Source organism: Triplophysa rosa, linkage group LG19 (assembly GCF_024868665.1).
Source record: "Triplophysa rosa linkage group LG19, Trosa_1v2, whole genome shotgun sequence".
NCBI classification, from domain to species: domain Eukaryota; kingdom Metazoa; phylum Chordata; class Actinopteri; order Cypriniformes; family Nemacheilidae; genus Triplophysa; species Triplophysa rosa.
The window spans coordinates 17,143,966-17,166,916 of record NC_079908.1 but is presented as its reverse complement, the minus strand read 5'-3'; the positions used below and the strand labels follow the sequence as shown (position 1 = coordinate 17,166,916).

The following is a 22,951-nucleotide window of genomic DNA, read 5'->3' as shown; positions in this document are numbered from 1 at the left end:
GATCGGTTTGGCAGGGGGATTGGGAAGTTGAGCATCATTGCACCGTCGGGAAGTCGGAAAAACTGATTTCTGTTTCCCTGGATTTAATCGTTTTAATTTTTTCTGCAATGAACAAACCAACTTACGATGATTCCCTTACATCTTAGGAAGTTTTCTGAGAAGAACAAGGTAACATGTCATTTATTTTTTATTGTAAATCGTGTCACACGGTGCTGTCGGTAAAGAATGTTTCAGGCCCACCGGGAACTTTTCCCCCATTCCGGCTGAAATGTTGATATTGTAACAGTGTATCCAGAGAGAATAGACGGTGTGCGTTTGATGTCATCAGTTACATTGTTTCCATTTGCTTTGACAAGTTTGTGTGTTTGTGTAGACGTTGCTTTTGTCATAAGAGTACTTATGACTCTTGTAATTGTGTATCCTGCTGATTCGCTGTGGGGTTGGCAGCTGTGCCAGTCTCATCATCTGTGGGCATGCATGTATTGGTGAGCAGCTAATGTTTAACATGTGTTTGAGCTTTTTGTTGTTTGTTTTTACCTTTTGTTCATTTAGGACAGTTATCCATTCCATTTACATGTACATGTGCTTTTATTTCTGCATTCATACATACATATATTTTAATTTCCAATCTTTCTTTTGCTGTAACTTTGTTAATTTAGTTTGTGTGTTTGTCTTTGTATCTTCTGACTCCCACATCAGTCACCTACAGTTCTTTATTACAGTTACTTTTCTTCAATCATTTTGCATCACAGTACTTTACTCCGCGTCTTCAGAATGTGTCAATTATATTAATGTCCTTTACACTTTTTCTTGTAAATTATACGGAGTACATATCATCCATAGTGTTCTTCCATGAAGTCATTGGATGAGCTGGTTTGAATTGAATCTAGCAGGGAGCAGCACATTCCAGTCCACACAATGTCCTCAGACATCCAAAGCATTTTGATGGAGTGCTTCAGGGTAGAATACGGGTAACAGCAAACCCTCGGCCCTTTCTATAAATGGGGTCACATAAGGTTATGACATGACATGCCAAATGTATTAAATATAGAAACATTTAGATTTATCAGGAGGAAATCATACGGTAATAGTTGGAGTAATAGTTGGAGTTTCATTTAGCTTCATTTTCAACAGGCGTGTCTGCCAAAAATACCTCCTAATGAGTTGATTTATGTGGAGTATGTGAATTTTTCTTCATTTTTCAGTTTCTGTTTTACGAATCTGTTTTACGGCCCGAGAACATTTTCTTGATAAGAAACAGATTAATCTGTATTGCTTCAGACTTGAAACGCAACACTTCAATACACAGTTCAGCAATGATTGGTTAGTCATGCATTTAAAGTGCCAAGATTCAGTTTGGAAAGTTAAACTTTTAAATACTTGGCTCTTTAATCGGGTTAATCATTTTTCCAAACCATCATGAATTAAAATTTCTTAATAAACATGTCTGGGCTTATTATTATATCATCATTGCATATTTAATTTCACGGTAACTTAAATAAATATTTTCTGTTTTAACGGCCCATTTCACATGAAGTGCTGTAGTGCTGTGCTTCTAGGGCATGCTGATCTTTCACACCGAATGTTTTTGTTGTCCTGTGAGCGCTTCTTTAGAAATGGAGCTTGGTATTGGTTTTAACAGGGTCAGGCGGAAACGACTGCCAGCAGGCCCAGTGGGATGTCCCGTGGATCGGGCCGAGAGACACTGACCCAGTTGTGTCTCTCTTGAGAAGCCTTTACTCTCCCTAGCAAATATTAACAGGAATGATTTTAGTGAATATAGAAGCTCCTATTCATAGTGCCTTCGTTTTTATTGCTGAGGGCTTTGGCAAATTCTCTGACTTGATATTTTACTTGGTGGTAACAAGCTTTAAATTCTGTTGTGTTTCTTGATTTTTTTAATGTTTTACTTACAGCCTCCTGCAGTAAAAATTGCAGCCTGTTCACTGTGTGTACGCAGAAACAACTGTCCAAACAAACACATTCCTCCACTCCCTTCATACTGATGCTCAATTAACAGGCTGGTGCTGTGTCAGATCTGTAGGGAATTTCCATTAGATGCATGTTTATTTGCTCTGGAATAATCTGAAGATAAATCTCTGAAAATCAGGCTACTGAAATTATAATTTCGGAGAGATGTATTTGAGCAACTAAAACTCATTGAAGGAACAGTTTACCCAAAAATGACATTTCTTTCATCATTTTCTCACCCTCGTGTCATTACAAACCTGTGTGGCTTTCTTCTGCAGCAGAACACAAAAGAACATTGGTAACCAAGCAACATTGGACCCCATTTACTTCCATGTGGACACAAAACCACTGAGGCATTTCTCAAAATATCTTCCTTTGTGTTCTGCAGAAGAAAGAGTCATATACAAGTTTTGAGGTGAATAAATGATGACTGAATTTTAATTTGTGGCGAAATAACTCCATAAAACTGTCGTACCCGCTTTGCATATTTTTTCTGAAGGACTGGCATGTCAGGACTGTGATCACTGGTTAGTGGGATGGTTGATTGTTCAGCCTGTTAGAGTCTTGTTTGTTTTTTAATGCCTCTTACAATTCTCAGGAAGTTTAAAGGGATAGTTTAATCATTTACTCACCCTCATGTCATTTCATACCTGTATAAATTACTTTGTTCTGATGAGCACAGAGAATGATATTTGAAAGAATGCTAGCAATTTTCAGTTCTGTGACATCATTGACTACCATAATAGGAAAAATTAAATGGTAATCAAAGGTGCCCCAGAACTGTTTGTTTTCCTAAATTCTTCAAAATATCTCATTTTGTTTTCAAGTTCAACAGAACAAAAAAATACAAAAAATGTTTCTACTATGGTAATAGATGATGTCCCAAAACTGCTGGGACTGCTAACATTTGTCCAAAGATCTTTCTTTGTGTTCAACAGAACAAAGAAATGTATACAGGTTTGAAACAACCTGAGGGTGAGCAAAAGATGACAGAATTTTCATTTTTGGGTGAACTAACACTTTAAGATCTCTTTAATGCTCACAAATGTACTGAACTTCACCATGACCTTCCGTTCAGACTGGGAGGTAACATCTTTACCACATGGATGTCCCTCGACAAAACAACATCTGTTTTTTCCAGAGCGAGCTGCTTTTGGTTTTGAAGATCATTTTTCAGGAGTATTGTTCATCTGTGCCCCTTTTTGCACATTTCTGAGTACTCTGCAAGGAAGAAACACTTTCAGGGTCCATCAGCCCACATTTATTTGTGTTACCTCTTCGGAGCATTTCTCACCCTTCACACTACGCTTAATCCAAATGGATTTCCACCATATTGCACATATTCAAAGTCCCACTGGACGCTTTCCCTTCCACAGCAAAACGAAAAATTTGGACGTTGACTTTTGTTTCAGTGTTGTGCAAGTTAAATGTTGCACCTGGAATGACCATTGACTTAACAATAACTAATAATCAATCGGTTTACATGAGTTTCCTACATATAACTGATTTTTCTTGTGTGGCCCTGCATGTTTGGGACTGTTTCTTTGAAAGGTGGTTTGTGTAGAGCATGTTGATGGATAGGGCTTATGTTTTGGCGATGTGGTTCAGTCAGCGATGCTGAGCTTTGTGTGAATGCCTTGTGGCTCATAATGTATTGAACACTGAATTCAACAAGTCTCAGTGGAAAGTTGTGGATTTGATAGAAAGTTGGCAGCGATGACCTATTGAGTAGAAAGTGGGACGGAAGGAAGCTAACTCTGCTCCTCTTACAAATTTCTCCACCAATGATTTTACTGCTCTTTTTTTACCCAAATGCTGCCGATTACAGCTTTAAATAAACTACATCTCATACTAGGAGTGCAAACTGGTTGTCTTTAAGGATCATTTTGTTCACCTGTCACACATATGGGTGTGAGCACTGACAGATTCTTTCACTTTTTATCTGTTACTATTAAAGTCAAAGTGAAAACCTCTTTGTAACAGTAATCCTTCAAGAAATATCTAATCTGTGTCAAAGCCCATGGTGAGTTGATGTCTACAGGTGGGTGAGGTGCTTTTTGTTTTGACTACTTTTCAAACATAGCGACTTAAAAGGCTTGTGAAGTAAAAAAATAGGGGTATTTAGGCTGGCGTCTATCCGGGCATGGCTCATCTGTTTGGCATCAAAGTGTCCAGAGCAGTCTGAATTTGTAAAGAGAGGTCGGGTGAGGGAATGAGAAAGGTCAGAGTTCCCCACATGACTGGAGTCTTTCTCTTCTAAATGGAAATGCACTTAAATGCATTGGATACAGATGACTAGCATTTCTGACCTCACGTTTAGCTCATAAGGACGGAGTATGAAAGATGGAATTATACGAAGATGTGGGGAGGTCTGTCAAAGATTCGACTATTTCTGGGTGTGTGTAGCTTCTGGCACTCTACATTTCCAACACCTCCGAAATAAGTGGCTTATGTTTGTTTTTCTAAAGGCCCCCAGTCATTTCTGTGTGATGGAAGCAGTCTGAGCAGCACATTTAAGCACACATTGTTTTTAGAATGCAGACTTTGCAAAGAGTTTGTTATTAGATGGCAAACAAAAATTGTAAACCTTTAAAAACAATGAAGCACCTTGAAATGCACAGATTAGTTTGTTGCATTGACATAATTTCTACGGAAATAGGAAGTTAGGGCGGGACATATTGAGTTGCTTTTCCCCTCTTAAAAATAGCTAGAAATAACTTTATTAAAAATAACTTTTTGATTTAATTTTTTGGGGGGGCTCTTTATGGACTTGATTTTTGTGCCCACAGAGGTTTTGATCTTAAAACTTCATAAAATGTATGTCTAAAACAGGCATATTTTAGCGTTTTAACCAGTATTCTTATAGACGTTTTTTTTAATTTCTCCTTAAAGGTTAAACTTTCTTAACTTTTATTTTTCGACAAATTGTACTGTTCATCTTTAATGCGCACAGCTGCTGGGTTTTTTCTACCCTCGGGCCTTGCACTGCTGCTCGGGAAGTTTAAAGCCTTTTAAGGCGAGATGGAGTTGGTCGGCTCTTCCAACGGGTCTGGCCTCCACCCATGATGATGTGATAGGAAAGGCAGTTCCATCCTCTCTGACAGTCCTCCAATCACACGGTGTTGTGTGCATTTAAATACTGGCCAATGACTGTTTTCCCCTAAAGTGTCTTGAGTTTACAGTGTTTGAGACTGCATAAATAGAATCCTCAGCGACCGTAATGTTACATTCCAACCGTCTCAAAGCGAAACAAGGACTTGTACACAATGTGTTCCCCCAGGAAAATAACCAGTGCTGGAGTAAGGTAATGAGATCTTTAAATTGAATCCAGGCAAAGGAGTATTAAATGCTACAGAATAGTCTTGAAGACGTTGTTGTTTGTTAGCATGCACAAAATACGATTTTTCGTCGTCTTTGGCTGGGTTTATTTTAGACTAATATTGATTGTATACTGATCACAAGCTTATTTACACCTGGGGATTTCGAAAGGAGTGTTCGATGTTTGCTTGTTTTTTTCAGTTTTAATTTTTTGAATCTGTAAATTTGCATTTGCAATATATAGTTCAAATAGTTGTTATTAAAATGTCTTATGTTATACAAATGTTGTTTTTTTGTCCTGTTTAGATTGCGTTGTAAATGTATCAAGAACTTGGAACCAAGCATGAAAAAGGCGATCAAGCCCACGGCCGCCACCTCCAGAACCTCAGCGGGCACTAAAGCCCCAAGCAGATCAGACGGAAACAGCATTATGGGCACAGGTGGCAAGATGACAAACAAAACCCAGAATTCTGCTCCACTATCAAAGGTAGCTTTAAGCCCACTTGAATAAACTATTTAATATGGAAGTACCCACTGAGTAATGTCCCATTACTTTTGGTCCCTTGAAAAAGGGGGGAGCTAGATATTAAAGAGCTGTAATTCCTAAACCCTTCATGTAATGTGGATGTGAATACACTCTAAATAAAGCTGAGAGTGTGCAATTATTTAAGCAATTATCTATTATAAAACTGTTACTTGAATACATTTTGGTGCACAGCTAAAATAACAAAAAAATGTGCCTCGGTCTAAATATTTATGGACCTAACTGTATGTTGTCTATAGTTGATCATTAACCTAATGTGTTTGTATTCTCACCAGGCAAAAAGCAATGATGATCTCCCAGCGGTGAGTTCAGGATCAGTATATGTTAGCAACAGTAACACTACAGCTAGAAACAAGAGAGGAACTTCTCAGAGCACCAGCAGTACTGAGACCAGGTCCAAGACCAGCTCAGGCAGTGAGTTATTCTTTGTTATGGTTCTGAAGACATTAAGGCGATGTTTGGTTTGTGTTTATCACAATTGTATTAAGAAATAGTGTCAATGAATGTCATCCTTTTCTTGTTGTAGGTCTATCAGGAAGGCGTGGAACATCGTGCACGACCAAGGACCCAAGCACAACCCGAGAGAATTTGCGAGAACGTTCCCGAGTCAGTGCTGTCAAAAAGCTCGCCGGACCCACTGATGCTATGCATCAGAAGCGGTCGCGATGCCGCACTGTTGTTGAGTCTGAGTCTCTCATGAGCAAGTCACGCTCAGACAGCCAGATAAGCAATAAAGCAGTGCTGGAGTGTCGAGTGAAGGACCTAATGGGCCTATCCAAGAGTAAAGACCTGGAGATCCTCCATCTCCGCTCTGAACTTAGAGGTATGAGAGCCCAGCTCGGTCTGGAAGATCTTCGACCTCCTGAATCAACAGAAGAGTCCAAGCTGACCCAAGAAAAGGAAGTTTGTCCTGTGATCAGTGCCACAGATGTGGAGTCCACACTTCTCCTCCTTCAAGATCAGAACCAGGGCATCCTTGATGAGCTAAATATGTTGAAGAGTGAAAACCGCATGCTGAAGGATCGCCTAAATGCCCTTGGCTTCTCTCTGGAGCATCGCCTGGAAAGTACAGACAAAATTCTACGCTGCCCTTCTCTTAGTCCTGAGCCTGTATCTGGAACTACCAGCGAAAACGGAGGTGGCGATATGCAGGCATCTTTTGCTGAAGGCTCCACTCAAGGCTCTACCGAAGACTTGCTGTCAGAACCGAGACGTGTTGGATCTCCCGATGCAGTGGACAGTGAATGCAGCGAGGCCTACCAGCCAATAACCTCCAGCGATGATGCTCTGGATGCACCTTCAGGTTGCGGATCGTCTTCCGAATCGGAAGGTGGGCCGCCGAGCAGGGAACATTCCCGCCGGGGCAGCAGCGGGAACACCAGCGAGGTTTCGGTGGCTTGTCTGACCGAGCGCATCCACCAAATGGAGGAGAATCAACACAGCACGGCAGAAGAACTCCAGGCCACCCTGCAGGAACTTGCAGACTTGCAGCAGATCACGCAAGAGCTGACAACCGAAAACGAACGTCTGGGTGAAGAGCGTGCCATTCTGGTCGACTCCCTTTGTCAGCAAGGGGAGCGTCTGGAACTCTACGGAAGACAGCTGGATTATTTCCGTGGCCTGCTTGATGAACACCGTGTGGCTTACGCCGAGGACGGCAAAAGCGTGCGTTATATGGAGTTGGAGAGGCGCTACGCAGAGTTAAACGAGGGCTCGCGTTTTGAAAGAGAGCAACTTTTAGGAGTTCAGCAACAGCTGAGCAGTGCGCTCAAGATGGCGGAAGAGGAAAACGCGGAAGCTCAAGGCCTGATGTCGGCGTTGAAGGAACGCGTCCACATGGCCGAGAGAGCCGTGGAAATGGAGAGGAGGGAGCGGGCCGTAGCCAAAGCAGAGCTGGAAGCACTGAGGGTGGTGTCTGAACGGGAGCAGGTAGAGCTAAACCGCTGCAGAATTCAGCTTGAGCAGGAGAGGCAGAGAGTGGCCCAACTCTTGTCCATTCACAACGCGGGGGATAAGAGCGACATACGCCACCTGCTGGACAGCGAGAGGTTAGACAAGGAGCGAGCCGAGGCCAAAGCAGCTCAGCTGCAAGAGGAACTGGGACACACTCGAAATGAAGCTGCCCAGCTGCAGGAGGCAATAAGCAAGGTAAAACAAAACGGATAAACCGGAATTCATCACCATATTGTCTTGGTGTCTTTTTTTAACCAGTATGTTATCTACCATTGAACAGAAAGAAACATTTGCATTTAAATGTAACCAACTTAGCTAATTTAGCTTGCATTTATCCAACAATATGCTCAGATAAAAGAATTTAAAATACTCTCTCGCTTGTAAATGTTAATAAATGTATTGTATGATAATAATGACACATCCCATACAGTAGATCGTATCAGTATGTGTATTGTTCAACATTATCCATCCTAACGTTTTCCTGCTTGTGTGTGGTGAAGTTGGAGAGTGAGTTCCGGGCATTCCGTGGTGACGTTCAGATGAGGTTAGCCGAGCAAAAGCGGCTTCTGGAGCAGCAGTGCTCTGAGCTGGAGGAGAAGGACACCGAGATCGCCGACATGAAAGAGACCATCTTTGAGCTTGAGGATGAGGTTGAGCAGCATCGTGCCGTCAAGCTCCACGACAACCTCATCATCTCTGACCTGGAGAGTGAGTCACATGAAATTCGTTTCCATGACTGCTGGTTGTTAAAGGAACAGTTCACCCAATAAAAAAATAAAAATTATGTCATCATTTACTCATCATCGAGTTGTTCCAAATCTGTATAAATTTATTTGTTTTGAAGAATACAAAGATTTTTTTTGGGGGGGAATGCTTGTAACCAAACATTTCCTGGTTACCATTGACTAACATAGTAGGAAACATTGCTATGTAAATTTATTTTTTCTGTTTTGTTGAACACAAAAGAAAATATTTTGAAGAATATAGAAAAGCAAACAATTCTGGGTCAATTTTGACTGCCGTTGTCAGTTTTCCTACTATGGTGGTCAATGGTAGCCAAAAACGGTTTGGTTACAAGCATTCTTCCATAAATCTTTCTCTGTGTTCATCAGAACAAAGAAATGTATACAGAATTGGAAAGTAAATGAGTAAATGATGACAGACTTTATTTTTGGGTTAACTGTCCCTTTACACTGATTAAAAGTTTAGCATTACCATTTGATCAATCTTATTGTGATTAATTATTTTATTCATTTTTTTGCAAATACCATACATGGGCATCTAACTTGTTAAGCATTGTTTGAGGTGAATCATGAGGTGTGCTTTAACTTTTCTATGCTATCTGACTTGCAATTAGTGGGCTTTTTTTTAGCTTGGAGCCAGCAAGTAATCACCTTGCATTGTGTATATGAAAAGCACATTAGTTTACTGTTCAGCTGTTTTGTTTTCATGGTCCTGTGGTAATACCGGTTTCTGTCCACATAGAGGCGTCATTGAGCTAATAATAGATGTGGATTTGACAGACATTGGGTCTCTTTCACTAATAATTGCTTGGATTATTCGTGTTCATTTGAACTTCTCACAAAAACTGTACGCCTAATTCACAACACGTGCGTACGCACATACATTTGTTCTTAACCTCATCCTAATGTAGTGACTTTGGAGTGTTCTAAATGAGCGTCCGCGTGCACAAGTTTAGTCATTTGCATAAAACACGCCCATATTAGGTCTTTCCTCATACCTTTCCTTTACCGCCTGTCGTGAAAGATACTCCACACAACCCCATGTGACGCTGTCTACAGAGACAGTAATTTCAAGTACGCAGTCCCCAAAATCAGTTCGTACACAATAAAACACCTTTTATACGGACACGCAGTTTACAAAGTTCTCGTTAGCCAAGCGCTGTTATTCAGAGAAACCTCGCAGCTCGAGCTATAGTCTGACGCAGCTTTTCTTACTATTTCACTGTCTATGATGAAATATATATATAATTATTTATAGTATAACTATTATCCTAAGATGAAACATACATTTTGTCATAACTATACAGTATTTGTGTAAGAGAAATAGAGAGAGAGAGAGATTTTAAAGATGATTAAAAACGGCCAGAGTGTGATTTTTGCGTACGTGTGCTTTCAGCTGTTCCTATATTTTTTCTAAAATTTAGAATACATTTTTGTAAGAAAGTTTTAGGGAATCATGATTTGTTCGTGAAAACGTTCGTTTCAAGCACAAATATGTGCATACGCATGCTTAGTGAATGAGACCCACTGTTCTTCACTTTCTGTATATATCTGTATTCAGTCCATGTGTTGTTTTCCCTTAGATTCCATCAAAAAGCTTCATGATCAGAAATATGACATGGAGAAGGAGATTAAGGTCCTTCATCGAAAATTGCGGGTAAATGTCTCCATCGATTCATATCTTTCATGTTAGTATTACATGATTTAGTACAAATTTTGTACCAGCATGTTCATGACCCTTTACTGACTAAATGTTTTTATATTTTTAATTGATATAAAATATAATCGTATTTTTTAATTGTCACTCACAGGAAGAGTCAGCTGAGTGGCGGCAGTTCCAGACTGATCTGCAGACGGCCGTCGTCATCGCCAACGAGATCAAGACAGAAGCTCAGGAGGAGATCGGGGACCTACGGCGTCGCCTACAGGAAGCTCAAGAGAAGAATGAGAAAATGAGCAAAGAGCTGGAGGAACTTTCGAACATGAAGTAAAATACGATATATCAATCTTTATTTCCTGTAGATCAATTAGCAGGATCGTGGGTTTGATTCCCAGAGAATGCACATTTAATGTGTAGGTTGAAAGCGCTGTAATTCAATTTGGATAAATCATCTGCCAAATAAATGTAAATGTAGGAGAAATTGTGTTTGCGTGTACAAATACAAAACTACACGCTATGCATGTTTTTGCTCATCGTAGTGAGTGTACAGGAGATATTTAGGTATCCGTATGTGTCTCTTGTGCATTACAGACAGGATGAGGAACGCGGACGCGTGTATAATTACATGAATGCCGTAGAGAGGGACCTGGCCGCTCTAAGGCAGGGGATGGGCCTGAGCCGACGTTCCTCAACTTCCTCTGAACCATCGCCCACCGTCAAAACACTCATTAAGAGCTTCGACAGCGTCTCACAAGGTGCACAAATACCTGCACATATATTCATGTCCACATTTATGGTGTTGATGTATAAAACCAGAAGGTTATATTTGAATTCCCACCAAAGACTACCAATCTTTCCTGCATAAAGGACACGTAATAATCTGATAACATCATCATAATAATATAACATAACATACCAAATATTTGTAACGCTTGAAGTCGCTTTCCATATATGTATGTTTGTCCATGCATACCTACTACACAGGTCCTGTTCCGGCCAGTCCACCAGCTGTTGCCGCTGCGGTCGCAATCTCCAGAACCCCCCTCAGCCCCAGCCCAATCAAAACCCCCCCTGCCGCTGCGGTCTCTCCCATACAGGTATAAACCACAGGATGGATGAATGGATGAACAGATAAACTGTTAGATGTTTGCTGGACATAATTGAAAAGTAAATCTCAGTAGTAGGGGACAGTTTGACTTGCAGTGGAATAGATGAGCGTGTGATGGATAGATGCATGAGGAGAGATCTCCGATCACTCTAACAGATGTCTGCGTTTTTCTCTGTGGGCATTTGGTTACCTCACAGCACTGTCTGTCAGATGATATCTCCAGACCTGGTGTGCGTGGAGCTGAATTAGTCTTTCCTTCTCTTTCTCATGGATGTCCTATGGTGTCTCACTTTTTTGTAGAATACATGCGAGACTTCTCAAAATGTGCCAAAACAGGATGTGTTTTGTGACAAAGGGAAAATGAGGCAGTTTGACGTACTTTGAGGTGCAGAGAGGCTGTGGTGTGAAATTTTTTTCTTTCTTTTTCTATCTTTAGCCTGCGGCTCTTACTTAGGGTTCGCTTAAAGGGATACTTCACCCAAAAATGAAAATTCTGTCATCATTTACTCACCTTCGAGTTGTTCCAAATCTGTATATATTTCTTTGTTCTGATGAACACAGAGAAAGATATTTGGAAGAATGCTTATAACCAGACAGATTTTGCCCCCCATTAACTACCATAGTAGGAAAAATTACATTATCTTTTTTTCGTTCTGTTCAACACAAAAGACATTTTGAAGAATGTTGGACAGCAAACAGGTCTGGGGCACTTTTGACTACCATTGTATTTTTTCCTACTATGGTAGTCAATGGGGGTCAAAATATGTCTGGTTTTAAGCATTCTTCATTTTTGGGTGAACTATCCCTTTAAATTTCTAACCCCAAAAATCTGTGTGTTACTACAATGTAGTTTATAATGTAGACAAAATATAGTTTGAAATTTAGAAGTAACCATATAGTGAGATGTGAGTCATTGTAATATCCAATATAAAATATATAAAATATCCAGTATAAAAACAAAAACACCCATCACGTGACCAAATAAATAGTTCATATTTACATTTATGCATTTAGCAGACGCTTTTATCCAAAGCGACTTACATTGCATTATACTATACATGTACATTAGTATATACATTAATATATATACATATAATCCATATACTTTAGCACCTATTTGCATCGATGTCCACGGTTATAGGTAGTTAAAAAAAACGGTTTCAGTTATTTATTAATTATTTTAAACGTTTATAATTGAAAATAGTATTTGTTTATTTAAAGTCTTTCGAGACTAATATTTTAATAAGTGTAATGTACTAGTTTAATTCACAGTTTAATTTTTGTTTTATAATATTGATAAATATAAAACATATTATTTTTATCAGAATCAAAAATGACATTTTTGCGACGTGTGCTATAAACATAGAGATGTCTTTGGTGATCAAAAATAATCTATACAAATGAATAAATAAATAAACAAGGTAAAAAACGACAGCCATTGCCATTTTTCACCAGGTTTTAACTGTTTTTATTCAACTCTAAATAAAACTGCAATTAGTGGTTTCTTTGATTTAAAAAAAACGAAATCATCTTTTTTCCCTCATCCTTGCTTCGCACTTATAGCATTTTCATATTTTACAGAGACACACCATTAGCTCAAGCAAACCTTTGTCATCTCTTCTGGATAAGAGGCCGAGCTACACGGAGCTGAGCATGCCAGGTGGGCTGACGTTAGTCACAGTGATATTATAACTCCTTGATCTTTCACTCTTCCCCACACCGGTTTCATCTGGTTCTTCAGAGCTAAACTCAAAGTAAAGGTCATAAGTAATCATGCTGTACCATTTACCCGAGGCTTAACATTTGCAGTTAATGACCACTGAAATTGTGTGCTAGACCTCAAGATGGAAGTGGGATATTTATTTTTGAAGAGCACGAGCGGAGTCATCCTACATAAAACCTGTTATTCATTGTCACCTTTGTGTGTATGATTGCATGTCATCCAATAGCAGACCATATCCTCCGTACATCACCTGTTACACGCACCGGCTGCGGCCTACAGAGGGTGCCAAACATGGACTCGTCCAAATCTATATCAGGTATGTTTGAACCTGTGAGGACTACTTGAACAAAACTAGGAATGTGATTCAATGGGAGTGTGTTGCAGATCCTGACATTATTTTTAAAGGTCAAAGTTCATTAGACTGGAGGCATGTTAACATTGATAACGCAGATGCACTGATGATCATCGCAACATCGTCCGTTCTCTGCCTGTCAGTTTCTCGCAGAAGCAGCGAGGAGTTGAAAAGAGATTTGTCGGTCACGGATGCGTCAGCCCCCTCGTCGATCATCACGTTAGGCTCCTCTTCTCCTCAGCTATCTTTGTCATCTAACTCCTCCCCGACCGCCTCTGTCACGCCCACCTCACGGGGACGTTTACGGTAAGTGCCGGATCGTTCAGATTGTTTGTCTGCTTTCTGTTTACCTTGATCTCTCTCTTCCTCTCTGTCTGCTCTAGCTTTTCTTTTGTTGACTTTCTAGAAAACTGTTGTCAGGTTTGCCAGATGTCTCGCTCTTTCACGCTCTATCGCGCTCTTGTCTTTCTGTGATGATAGACCTGTGTTCCGATAATGGATGTCACTCGTTCGTCTGCCCTGAAATCTGACCGTGGCTCTGTCGTAGCTTTGAATGGGCCTTTGGAAGGAAGACGAATCATTCTGTACTGTCCTCTATTGCCAAAGCATCTTCTCTGGGCATAGCGATAATTTCCTTGCCGGGAAATGTAGCAGAAACTAGCTTGTTGTGGTGTATCATTTTACATGGATAATTCCCAGTCTAGCTGGTCTAAATTGGAAATTTATGGACAAAGATGTCTCCTACATTCATTTTATGACAAATTTTAATTCAAATGACTCTGATCTATCCCATTTTATCTAACCCGATAGGCCTGCATGCAAAATAGTTTTGAAGCTTCAGATTAAATCAATCCCAGCTGCACATTGATGCAAACAGCGCACAGTCTGTAGTGTTCAGCGATTCCCTGCTGTTAGAAAAGATCTGTGATTATCGTAGATTATAAACAAATTAAAACCGATAATGTGCCGTTTAATCCCTTTGAGTTTTGAGCTAATCTGTTTTGTCAATACAGAAAGACTGATCCATTTTTATATCGTAACGGAGTCTGAAAGATTTTGCATCCATCAAGTCAATGTAGCTCGGTTGAATTTCCACCCAGTGGTGATGGAGGTTGTTTGCTATTAGAGCTGAATCCGGTACAATGGAACTGCATTGTTAAAGTGATTGATGTCTCTCCAGAGAGGAGAGGAAGGACCCGCTGTGCGCGCTAGCCAGAGAATACGGAGGATCCAAGAGGAACGCTCTGCTCAGGTGGTGCCAAAAGAAGACTGAAGGTTATCAGGTACAAATGTCTTTCCTCCATAAAATTGTGCATTCTGATTTTTTAAAGATCAGGTAACACATGCAGTTTCTGCCGATCTCATATTAATCTTGAGTACCTATGCAGTAGTATCGCATACGTCGTATTATGCACGTAGTCGCCGATTGCCAACAAAATGCAGACATATGACTTAGTTTAACCTTACGCGTGCAGTTCATTTCCGGCATCTTTTAGCACTGGGACCGCGGCATCTATAAGTTTCCAACGATCTCCAAATCCAGCGTTATATCCACCGTTTATATAACATCCATCACTGAAATGCCGTGAACAAACAGACACACCTAAACTTCACTATCGCAAGAGTAACGAGCTGCAGTGCAGCGAAGCCAAACTTGACGCAGCGCAGACAATCTTGATGGCAAGCGGGTCTCGGTTGGCATATGGGCGAGCTCTTTCTTTCGCCTTGCCGTGCTTTTCCGGGAGAATTGCCCAATAAAAGGAATAGTAACAGGGATCCAGACTTTTTTTTAAAACTTTCCGAAACAAGTTGGAGTGCTGGGGGGAGTGTATGAAGCACAGAAATACAACGTCATACGTCCAACTCGTTCTTTCAAAAGTTGACCATGTTAAGCATGAGAAGCCAGCACGTTTACCAGTGTAGAGAAGTCATATGCATGACATAGCATGTTACCTCCACTTTGATAAGGGTGCACTATATATCGTTGGCCATTGTAATACGATGATCAGGATTAGCATTTTTTAATGATATGTCACTCAAATACTGTAGTATGTGCTCCCTTAGTATGGTAGGTTTCAAAGTACTCAATTGCCAATTGCACAGGTCATACTCGATTATTCATTCTTTTTACTGTACATATATCACGCTAATCCTGTAAAAAAACAAGAAATGTATAATATTGGGCATATCAGTGATCCGTTGTAAAACCTGTTTATTACTAAAAAAGAATTGTATATGTAAATATATAAGCGTTTTTACATATTTATGCGTCCCTATTTTTTACATTTAAAAAATCAAAATGACATATGTTCAGAATACAGCATGTTTAACCATGCCTTATTTGATTTTTAACCCATTCACCCACTGAACGTGACCATGAATAATCTAAAAACCATGTGTCCCATCACGATGACTCTTCTGCCATCGAGCATAAAAATGTTTACCATTCAGCAAAGTTTTTTGACCATGATGTTACCATGGTTTCACTCAAGCCAGGCACTCAGGAAGTCTGCTACATTTCTCCTGCTTCCTGCTTCATGTCACAAACACAAGACTCAGCCAATCAGAGCACTGAACCCACAGTGAACAGTTTGCAGACTGACTCACCTTGCCATTTAAAGTTTTCCTTTTTTAAATTTAAGGGTGTTTCTGGAATTAGGTGCACTTTGCATTACTTTACTACTTTGTAAAATGTACTTCACATCACATAACTTTTTTTGCCAGATGCCTTTAGGATTTAAAGTGCATTTGAGGTATACTTATTATAAGTATGTGTGTTCCCTGGGGTCGAACCCATGACCTCTGCGCTGCTAACGCAATGCTCTGATTATTTGTGACCCTGTCTGTGAAAACCCAGGTAAAGTCATTTTTGGTGATTTACTGTCTTCTACATATAGTCAGGATGTAAAATACATTCTGTTAAAGTAGAAGCTTGATATCTTTAATATTGACTAAGGCCATGTATAAGATTGAAATCATACTAGATAATGAGACTTTGGCCTGGTTTTCATATTTAGCTACAGGAATCCCCTTTAAAACCTATACAATTCAACTTGAAAATATTTTAATGAAAAAATTATATAAAAAATACATTTCATTTATTTGTTTCAAAATATCTATTACGTCTTAGATATTTGAAGTAGATGTTTTTATAATATTTGTATAAATTGCATATATACTGTATTTATGTTTTGGATTTTTAAATATCTGTTTATGTGTTTTTTTGGATTAAATATGGGAGGCATTATTAAACAGTAAAAGCAACAGTATAATAATTTACCTTTTAAAACTAGAATAAAAGATTTTGTTTTTTGTATAAAAAAAGGTTTAAAAAAGGTCACAGAACTGAAGAATCATCTACATACATTTTCAAGTTTTGGATTTTTGACTGTCCTTTCTGGCATGGAAACATTTTCCTCATTTCAGACAGCAATTCCTTTGTCTTTTTGACACCCAACTCCCATAATCCCCTGTTCTTCATTTTCTCTGCATCTTTGTCTGTCAGTCTGTCTGACTGTGTGTTGTGATGGATGGACATGTCCGCTCCTGGTTAAAGCCCATTTTTCACTGCAAATCTAATGTGTTCATTATAAGTAGCCAGGCTTTAGTCGGAATGCACTTTTCGGAGAGAGCAGCAGTAAGCCTCTGTTTCTCTGTTTTCAATGCGATTAGCCTAATGCTCTCTCTCCCCTGGGCTTTCCTGTTTTTGCACACGAGACCCTCTTTTCATTAGCTGCTCACTTTGAACATTGGCACACAAGCGAGGGAGGATGTCATGATGTCTTTGTGACCCTCTCACTTCAAAACGCATCGCATCACCAAATCTGAATCGGACAAAATTAATGACATTTAATGTCAACGCTAAATCAAAATGATTCGGATCAGTTTTCATGGTTTTATTTTGCACAATTCATCAGTGCCTGAAAAATGGTCACAAAGCCTTCTCATTTATTTTTTGTACCTGCACAGATGTCTTGACGGACATCATTATCGGTTTGAGACCACTCTGGTCTGGTGTGGTGGCCCACCCTGATAAGCTCATCACTTCCCCCGATCTGCTCACAGCAGGTTACCAGAAAGCCGTGTGTTCTGCCAATTTGCGCCACCTCTTACGTTTACGCTGGCTTGGCCACATCTGATAAAGGCTGTAACTCTTTCTTTAAGATCGTAGGTCCTTGTGCCAGAGGAAGTCGATGATATTGTAATCTAGAAGTCCGCTTTTGTTTCTTTTGGATACGTGCATCAGACGAAATGTGTTGGATGAATAGAGATCACTTCCAGTAAAATGCCACCATTCGGCCCACGTACTTTTTAGTCCGAATTCCAAGCATGGCACGTCTACAGGCACCTTAAAGTCACCGAAAAAGTAAGTTCACCATAATTATCCAAAACAACGATTTTTTTTACATTTTTTAAAAAGCCCCCGTTTAGGGTTTTGAACCTGTACCCTTTAGGTCACCACCCTGGGTCTTTGAACACCAACCTGTACTGTATATCACACAAGTATGATTCAAAATTCAAGCTAGTGTCGACAACCCATCTTTTGCATGTATCTCTTAATAACACCAGCGTATGTAATCGAAACACATGGAGGATTGAAGCCTCCATTGGAAGCTTTATTCTGACTTCATTGGGGAACAGGAACCCAGTCACAACAAAACCATAAATGGCCTGTGATCTGTCGGATGTGTGAGAAGTATGTTGGTGTAGATAAGCAGGACTGTTGAACAAACACTTCAGCACAAGGCGAGATGATGGTCAATGAGCAGCTTTAAGCCACTCATCGACCCCGAGCGCTGACAATCTTCCTCGTTCGTATGTATGGTTCAAGGGTAAAGTAAGCGCTGGTCTCAGAACAGTTATTCGAGGGAGTTTGAGGGTATATAAAAATAATTGATTGACCAAAAATAAGTAGCTTCAACCAAGTTTAAATGTATGTTTTATTTATAATTGATCATTTATTTATCAAATAAAGCTGTTTCTAATTGTAATAGTGCATTGAATAAAGAGCAGTTTAATGAAATGTAACGTAAAAAAGATTCTCTATGTACATTTCTGAATATGCGATTCATCTTTAACTGTAAAAAAGTCTTGTTTGCCAGTCTTTGTAAACTCTGTAAAAACGCATCCCTTCTGACAGGATTTATAGTTGTGGCTCCCAAAATGTCACACCGACTCGATTCGCTGCTTCATCAGTCCATCTGAATCACCCATTCAATCCTCCCAGTTCATCCCCTGAAATTATAACCATTGATCTTTCTCTCACCCTCCGCACACGCAGAACATCGACATTACGAACTTCAGCAGCAGCTGGAACGATGGGCTAGCTTTCTGCGCCATCCTTCACACCTACCTTCCGGCTCATATCCCTTACCATGAGCTCAACGGCCAAGACAAGGTCTGCCAGGACACGCTGATATGTTTTTAATAATTTGGGTACATTTCAATCAGCACAATTGATTTATTGACATCCATTTGTTTTGTCGTTTTTTTGTTACAGAGGCGAAATTTCACGTTGGCCTTCCAGGCTGCAGGAAGTGTGGGGATTAAATCTACACTGGTGAGTTAATATAAACATCACGGATGTATCTGACGTGACTCAAAGCTTAAAATGGATTATCTTGCTTTTAATTGTAATGCAGCACTTTGGATAGAAATGAAGTGTAATTAAGTTTGTATTAAAGAAAGGGGACATGCATGAAATGACTAATATAACCTTTTTCTGCTGTTTGAGCGGAGATAATTGTTCCTTGTCTGGAAAAGAGACAGCTGTATTTAATGCGCCACCTGTTACTAATTTAATTATATTTTATAAAGCTGTGATTGTAATAAAACTGTTATGCTAGCTGTGTCGTGCTTTGTTTGCTCTGAGGCTTCAAGCCAGGGAAAAAATGAAGAGAGCATTCCAAATTTTCATTTAATCATTATTTCTAGATGTATTGTGGTCATTCCAGTCCACTGTCTGTTGAATTTCAACAAAATCAAACCTCAGGAGTGACAAAGTCATCCAACAGCAATGTAAATGACTGACAGCATGACAAGACACATAAAAACTGTGATAGAAATCAAAGTTTATATATATTTTTACAAATATTACTGTTGTTATTTAAAAGTGAATATGAACTTGTTTTCTTTGCAGTATTTGAGGTCTGAAAAATACAGAGCATCTTTTCTATTCTGACCTGCTTCTCCAGTTTTCATATTTTGGGAGAAATATTGTTCGTAGTTCACAGAATAAATAAAACAAAAATGATCAGTTTACCTAAACAAATACCTGTGAACAGTAAATTTAGAACAACTGAAAATAATTTTGAAATGGTCTCTTAATTAATTGTTCCGTTGCTGTTTCTCTACTAGATTTCTAGAAATGTATATACAAGCCCTTCTCATGTTTTTCATATTTAATATGAATAGCTTACATGAAGTCCTCATTTGTAATTAAAAATACTAACTGTAACTGTTCTACTCTTATTAGTTTTTGACTCTCTCTGTCTCACAGGACATCAGTGAAATGGTGCACACAGAAAGACCCGACTGGCAGAGTGTCATGACCTACGTGACGGCCATTTATAAGTATTTTGAGACATGAGAATCTTCTTTTGGAGTGTCCCCGCAATGTGCATTAAAACATTTCCCAGAAGCCTCAGCTGTGTGTGGTGCCAACAACTTATGTGAAGCACATATCAGGACATTTTGCCTTTTCGGTGTTTTCCTATAATTCCCAGAATTAAGGAAGTTGGAAGGATCATGAAAGACCTGCAAGGACCTTTGGATCAAACAGCCATATGTTCCCTGTCCAGCTTCCCAAAGGAATTGCCAAACTTTTCATCCTGATGATCAAAGGTGCATTGCATCGTGCCAGCCAAGGAACAAAGCTGTACATTTTACACAAAAGATTGCCTTTGAAAGGTGCCTTGTTTTGTAGTTTTGTCATAAGGATGGCCTCTGTGTAGCAGTGTTCAACATTAGATTTGTATTAGTTTAGATCAGAATTTATTTATTTCAAAGTGTCACAACAGACTTTGGCCACACAAATTATTTTTGCTTAACTGAAATAAGCTCACAATACTTTGTTTTGTTTGGTGTGTTTTTCAAATACTGTAAATACGGCAGGGTCCTTACTTTTGTTGCGTTTAAAATGTTGTTTTTGTTTTCATACACTAAATGAATGCTAATTCTGAATGTATGTACTTTTTTTATTAAATCCATTCCAACCGAACGTTTATAATTAAAATGATGCAAGACTTGTTTTTGTTAACAAAATAAGCAAAAATAAAATCATGGCTGCTTTTTTGTTTGTTTCACAGGATATTTTTACTGTGTCTGTTCTTTTTGTTTAAGCACTACTAATGGTTATTTGACACATAAGACCAGCTGGGTTCTGGAAGCTTGCTGATTCGGTTTGACTTTGTTTTATGGATGTAAAAGCACAAGGCTTGTGAGTGTGTCGTCACCAAAATTAAAGACCTCAGACAACAGTCCATACACTTGATCTATTTGTGGTTTGTTTCTATCAACATGCATTGTACTGTCATAGTTATTGCCTAAGCTCTCCTTCCACACACAAAGGATACTTTCATCCGGTGCCTTACATTAAAAATGAGAATGACAGCACAATTGTTGTGAAATTTATTCTGAAATGTAACTTTCTGTCTTCATTGTCTTTTGCGTTTTGCTAGGTTCATTTCACATCTTGTAAGAACGCATTCAAACATACTTGAAGGGATTAAGTGGGAATATTTGTCCTTGTGTTTTGTTCATGTACAGAATGAATTTTATGTGAAGAGCAAATACTTTTTGTGTGAAAGATTTAATTTATTTAATTTGGCTTCAGAGTTGTGTTGTTTTTTGTTTTGTTTTAGAATGCTCTGTGGCATGTCAGTGTGTTCATGACAAGGAACTTTTTTGTTTATTTTTCAAAGATCTTGTAAGATTTGATAGTTCTTCTGATACGGAATAACACGTTTGCTACCATCTTAGAGCCATACCTTTGTACTGTTAATCATCATTTTTATTTGCATAAAATCAAAAATAAGGCCAATATTGGCACCACAGAAAACCACCTTATATGTTTGACATGAAAATGTGTTGTTTAAAATGAGAAAATGAATTGTAAGAATTGTCTGCATAAATACAGTTTATTATTTCGATTTTCTCGCGTGTCCAGTTCATGTTGATATATGAGCTCTGTGAATGTGTGAAAGGGTTTGTGAAATTGGTTTGTTGTCTCATAATGATCTAATTATTTCTCAGTTCCTCTTTGGTTGGAAAAGCTTCCTACCATTAGACCATTACATCATTTTCCACACTGTTCATTACATCATTCATCACAAAACGTGTTTTGTCTACATGCACATACACCACAACAATGAAAGTACTTCCTATTTACTAATTTAAAGTCTTCTTATCTACTTTAAGCATTCTTATTACACTATTCTTTACTAGTCGGTCTATTCTGATATTGTAGCTCTATCTTGACAGAAATATGGGACTTTTATCACTGTTAATGGTTAATAATTGGCTGACTGATATTGATTTTATTTTCTGTGAGAAATACAGAACAGTGATTTAAGAGACATCTTAACAAGACTGTTTAGGGAACTTGCACAACAGTCAGTTTAGCGGTCATAGAACAAAACATATTACAACACAGTGACCAATCAGAAGCAAGTATTTCAGAGAGTATTTTTGTTTTTATATGTATTTATGTATGTATGTATTACTTTTATAGTTTATAACTTCAAGCATGTTTATCTCTTATAATGCTGTTTTCAAAATATAATTTAGAGAATTCTATGTCCAGATGTGAATTATGAGTTCAACTGCAGGGCTGTCAAGCGATTAATCGCATCCAGAATAAAAGTTTATGTTTACATCATATATATCTGTGTACAGTGCATATTAATTTTGTATTTATAAACACAAAACACACATACTTGTCTATATATTTAGGAAATATTTAAATGTATTCATTTATATTTACCAATAACTTAAATTCTAAATAAACATTTATTAATTGTTATATTTTATATTTTTCTCAAATAAATGCATTTATGTGTATGTGTTCTTAAATACAAAATTAATTATCACAGTATACCGACATAAATTACGTAAACACAAACTTTTATTCTGGATGCGATTTATCACGATTAATCGTTTGACAGCCCTAGTTTTAATTTAACCTGGTTGGATGCAGGTTAATCCAAGCACACACACAAGCCTGAAATTGTAGTATAGGCTACAATAGGCAGTGCATATGGGAAAAATCAGAAAAGGAAAAAATCATCTTTTGTAAAACGAAACGACTCTTGTCTTGTGGGGGAAAATCTATTTAAACAGCCAAAAACTTCCTCGTGGAACAAAAATAACCTTTCAATCTCTCTCCAATTGTATCTGGATTTCAGAGATCTCAGAGCGTGTGAATATTTGTGCAGAAGGTTTTTCCACATATAGGCTATAGCTAGTTGATGCACATGTTGGCTGTGACCTGATTTATTGAAAATATAGAAGCAGAGAACGAGTGTCAAAAATGTTTAGAAATGACATTACAGTTTGGTGTGTGTGCTACATGCTTTAATG

General features: G+C 38.6%; 1 protein-coding gene across 2 annotated transcripts; it reads left to right on the top strand.

Moving 5' to 3' along the window:
• Positions 1-11: 11 nt before the first annotated feature.
• Positions 12-21,522, top strand: specc1lb (sperm antigen with calponin homology and coiled-coil domains 1-like b). Of its 2 annotated transcripts, none has more exons than XM_057360195.1 (16): positions 12-168; positions 5,596-5,776; positions 6,109-6,247; positions 6,360-7,981; positions 8,287-8,494; positions 10,113-10,186; positions 10,341-10,516; positions 10,781-10,944; positions 11,174-11,286; positions 12,879-12,957; positions 13,250-13,336; positions 13,516-13,678; positions 14,553-14,655; positions 18,654-18,770; positions 18,873-18,932; positions 19,872-21,522. In XM_057360195.1, exons 2-16 carry the CDS (start codon positions 5,633-5,635, stop codon positions 19,959-19,961), a joined length of 3,339 nt encoding a protein of 1,112 aa, XP_057216178.1. In that variant the 5' UTR covers positions 12-168; positions 5,596-5,632; the 3' UTR covers positions 19,962-21,522. The 2 variants fall into 2 exon arrangements, with proteins under 2 accessions (XP_057216178.1, XP_057216177.1); XM_057360194.1 differs by having other exon boundaries at positions 13,247-13,336.
• The last annotated feature ends 1,429 nt before the right edge of the window (positions 21,523-22,951 follow it).

Excerpts from the sequence above, each read along its gene's own strand:
- specc1lb (XM_057360194.1), top strand. The coding sequence starts at position 5,633 with ATGAAAAAGGCGATCAAGCCCACGGCCGCCACCTCCAGAACCTCAGCG. Across the intron at positions 18,771-18,872 it reads AGCTCAACGGCCAAGACAAG|AGGCGAAATTTCACGTTGGC; the intron begins GTCTGCCAGGAC and ends TTTTTGTTACAG. Across the intron at positions 18,933-19,871 it reads TGGGGATTAAATCTACACTG|GACATCAGTGAAATGGTGCA; the intron begins GTGAGTTAATAT and ends TCTGTCTCACAG.